Raw genomic sequence first — 4,172 nt, forward strand, 5'->3', positions numbered from 1 at the left:
TTCTGAACAGAATGAAAGGGCATATCGTGAAGATTGAATGATGACAAGTCGCTCCAGGTGCAAGGTTCTGGGAATTTGGAATGTAATCTTACTAGAGAAGCTGGGACAATGGGAATTCACTTCAACCTGGCTTTCGAATCTTTGGTTTTAGAATCGGCAAGGACTCGCCCTAACGTCAATTCAACGCGACAAATAGTTCCTCGAGTACTTCTTAGGAGGATCCACTGCGAGGCCGGGCCGACGTTTGTATGCTATACTGCCCAAGTGAAGCGTCCGTATTGTAATACTACGAATACTGCCGGATCAAAGTCTAGAATAAGTTGGTCCATGTACATGACATGCCATACGCAATGTACGACAAGTTTTCCCAATATTTCAGATCTGGGTCCTGTATCTACACTTGTTGTGGAGGCTCATTTCTTATTGGGATGCCCATTCGTGGAGCAATCCAGACCCAGCACTTGAAGAAGCTGCATCCAAAATGTAGACTCATAGGGATCATTTAAAGCTAACTTCACCAAGCAGTATCACAAAGCGACAGAGAGAATGATTAAGATGGGTCAACTGCTCTGAGATTAGGCTTATTTGCAGCCTTGGGAAATAACGAAAGGTAGGCAGTCCCCAACAGAATGACAGCGAATAAGATTATGGCAGCGGAATAGATGGGATGAAAATTATCTCAACGCTTGAACCATTTGTCCGGTTTATGTGAATTTTTTTTTGTTGTCACCCACTCCCTCTCCCTTTCTTTTGAAACCTAGCATTCACATTCATACCCACAACGTAGCTTTGGAGGGAAGCCTCCACTGACCACTCACCCAGAGGGGTATCGACAGCCTAGAAGTAAAGGAGCAGCAATCTTCTGAACACGATGGGTTGTTTATTCTGGAATGTCCACAGTGAGGGATGCTTGTCTCTGTGGTTATCATGGAAGAGGGGCACTAACGGGCGATATTGCTGTGAGCGTTGCTTTTTCCCTAGGAAGGCGGGGTAGAGGCGAGGTCTAGCGGGTTGGGACGGGGGAAGGGTGGATTCAGAGAGATTGAATATCCTTGAGAGCTTGAAATTGGGGCTACCCGAATCTCTTGAAATCCCAACTTTGCGGTTTTAAGATGTCTGAAGTTTCAACTATGTCCCGCTCGGGCATGATATGAAGATAAATAGTGATTGAATGATGGCAAGGCGAGACTCCATTTCTCATGTCTAATGCAGCAAGCAAACTTGCTCATCATGACGAATGCTGATACGAAACACCGTTTATGAATGATCGGAAATTTAACGATCCTTCACTTTATATGTATTCTATTATGACTACCATTCGAGATATATCGAGCCCAGATCTATGACCATTGTATCATAATCGCCATATGCAATCCTCCCTCCCATTGTATCCAACCAGAACGCCATTTTAAAACTCAACCCAATCAAGGAATTCCCGTATCATCAAAACTCTTCCCACTCCTCAAACTCCTCGAGCCTCTACTCTTATGACTCCGCTCGTCGAAAGTCCGACTCTGATTCGCGCTCTCGTCCATACTAATTCTATCATGTCTCACAAGATTGGGTTCTTGAGCATCCACGCTGACGGTCACCTCGCCCTTGATGGCGATCTCTCCTAAGCTGTAGAGGTTCTCAGCACTATCGCCACTGTTGCCTCCTCTGCCGCTTCTCTTCCCTAGTTTGCTTGCTCCCCTTGGTGCCGCCCGTGACGCTGATCTCGATGCTGCTCTTGACACTGAGCGGTTTTGTGAGGAGCCTGCTGCTACGATCGTAGTCGTTGTGCCGAGTCTATGGCCCCTCCCCATAAACGCAAAAGTCTCAAGACCAGTATCATCTCCTGGCGGGAGCTCGCTGAACACGATATCTGCTCTTGTGCTGGCGTACAATAACACGTCCAGCCACCCGTTACATGCGATCATCGTGCCAGCGGCGCAGAAATAACCGAGTGAGACGTCGTGCCCTGCGAGCGCGTAGATACGGCCTGCTGCTAAGGGAGCGGTGCAGACTGTGTAGATGAGCGGGTAGAGAACCATGAGGGGCGTAGCGCCGTGCACGTGTGGGGACTTGGTCCTGTCGTTTGAGGAGAAGGCTTTCTTGCGCAGGAATGCGAAGATGTAGAGGTATATAAGGACGGTGCTGAACATGGAGCAGAAGATCCAGAAGTAGTGCAGCCAAAGACGCTCGATTTGGAAGGCGTCGTTGATCCAGCACTGATTCTGTTAGTGAATTGAATGGCGGGCGAGGGAGAGAAGGGAACATACCCAGGCGCTTGCTCGGACGTAGAAGTCACGGCCGTGGACTATGGGCCCAATTGCTGCCATAGCATATACGAAAAACCACAATGTTCCGATGCAACAGTAGAAGGCTGGTGTTGGCAATCGATATTCCTTTACCACACCCATCCACGTATGGCAGGCAATTGCGCAGATGAAAACGCCGCTTGCCAAATCTCCCGTCGAGACGAACCATCCTTGAGCAAAGCAGGTCGGTGTCCCCACAAAGATGCCATTGTTGTGCAAAGCGCTGATGTTGAGGAGGAAAGCTAACGCTTGTTGGATGTCGGCGAGGAGGAGGTTGTAGATGAGAAGGAGGAATTGATTTGGAGTATTGTTCGGGCCGCTCTTCAATCGCCAAGTAATCAGACGCCAGGTCAGGAAGAAGAAGAGAGAGGTAGAGCAGAAGAAGGACAGGAGACCGAAGGTCGACACCGCGACCAAGCCGTGAGAGAGAACATCAGGCAATGGCGACAACGTCTTGGATGCGGGATCAAGCTTCATGGTGGCATGAACTGGCTCCACTGGAGAAGGGGATAAACATTTGCGGAATAGAGTACAAAGGAGGAATCAGAGAATACTCAGGATATATGGAGGTGAGGCTGCCATGTGGTGTTGACCGTGTTGTCCATGCAACAATGTGGGTGAAGATGGGCCAAAATGCGAATCGGCTTGGAGGAGCAAGGTTCAGCCAAGGATCCAGCAAGCTCGAACAGGCCTTCTCCGACGGAGGCTCCCTGCCCCGCCAGGGGACCCCACGCCAGAACCATGCTGATTGGCAAATCTTGCGCTCTTTCGGAAGCATGATCCAGATAAAGTTCGCCGGGGGCGGCATCGTGAGTGGTGCCTCCTTGCAGGCCTCAAACGACCACTGTCCGTGCAGCCCAGCACCGCCGGAGGTCTCCTGAACATGCGACTGCAGTACTTACAGTACTGTAGTGAGCAGAGATAGAGGGCCGAAGTCAAGGCCCACGGGTTTCGAGAGATCTGCCGAGAAAGCTTGAGGTCGAGGGGCGCAATGAAACGCAGATCTGTCTGTCCGTTCGTAGGTTGCATTGTGCGTTTTGGACTCTGGAGGCAGAACGGAAAGGGGAAGGACAAACGGGCCAGCTGAAAAGCCAGCACGCCACACTCAAACACTAAACAGAAATAGGTTGGAGAATTTTCCCAAAGGCGCCCAATTGCAACTTGCATGGGGCCAACAGTTCGGAAATTCCGAGTCCGGCCGTTTGTGACGCGACTCAATTAACTTCGAGCCCTTCATTTTCCACCTTGCGTGCCGTGTGCTGGCGTGGTACGACAGACAGGTATGTCTCACATTGAGATCGAAGCCCGCCACCACGTGGAGAGGGCGCTTCTTGTGAGATCTTTGTTCTACAGTACTACACAGTACTCCGTACTACAATAATAGAATCCGGGAGATTCTTCGGCTGATAACCCTTGAGTTAGGGGTTTCAGAAAAAGGCAATGCCATTGATGCCCATCACGTGATCAACATGCTCTCTCCAAGTAGATCTCTTTGATCGTCTCGAAACAAGAAACCTTTATCTTTGTTGAGAATAAATGATGACATCATTCAGAAAACAAGATTTGACAGTCGCGGGTTCGTCTGGGTTCTTCCTGTCATCATCCCCCTCGTTCATGACCTCAACAGGGGCTCACGTTCCCCTACGACCTCCTCATCTTGAGTTTCCTCGCGTTCCGGAGTAGGGACACTATCTCCGTGGATGTTCTTATCGATGAATGCCCAAACCAGAGTCGGGTAATACAGAATGCTTAATTTGTTGATCTCATCAGCTGGTTTCCTTTGCTCTTCACGTTTCGTAAGTTTGAAAATTTGAGACAAAGCAAGCAACTTACAAAAGTATGATAACACTGATGGCAGCTCTAATGATCGTG

The 4,172-nt window shown here is 49.4% G+C and overlaps 1 protein-coding gene across 1 annotated transcript; it reads right to left on the bottom strand.

Annotated features, from left to right (window-relative positions):
* Nucleotides 1–1,424: 1,424 nt before the first annotated feature.
* K444DRAFT_516862 (uncharacterized protein) lies at nt 1,425–2,777 on the bottom strand (the record flags this gene model as incomplete). The annotated part of the gene is made up of 2 exons (XM_024873715.1): nt 1,425–2,210; nt 2,262–2,777. 2 exons carry the CDS (start codon nt 2,775–2,777, stop codon nt 1,425–1,427), a joined length of 1,302 nt encoding a protein of 433 aa, XP_024743452.1.
* Between the last annotated feature and the right edge of the window lie 1,395 nt (nt 2,778–4,172).

Source organism: Hyaloscypha bicolor (assembly GCF_002865645.1).
Source record: "Hyaloscypha bicolor E unplaced genomic scaffold K444scaffold_13, whole genome shotgun sequence".
Classification (NCBI taxonomy): Eukaryota; Fungi; Ascomycota; class Leotiomycetes; order Helotiales; family Hyaloscyphaceae; genus Hyaloscypha; species Hyaloscypha bicolor.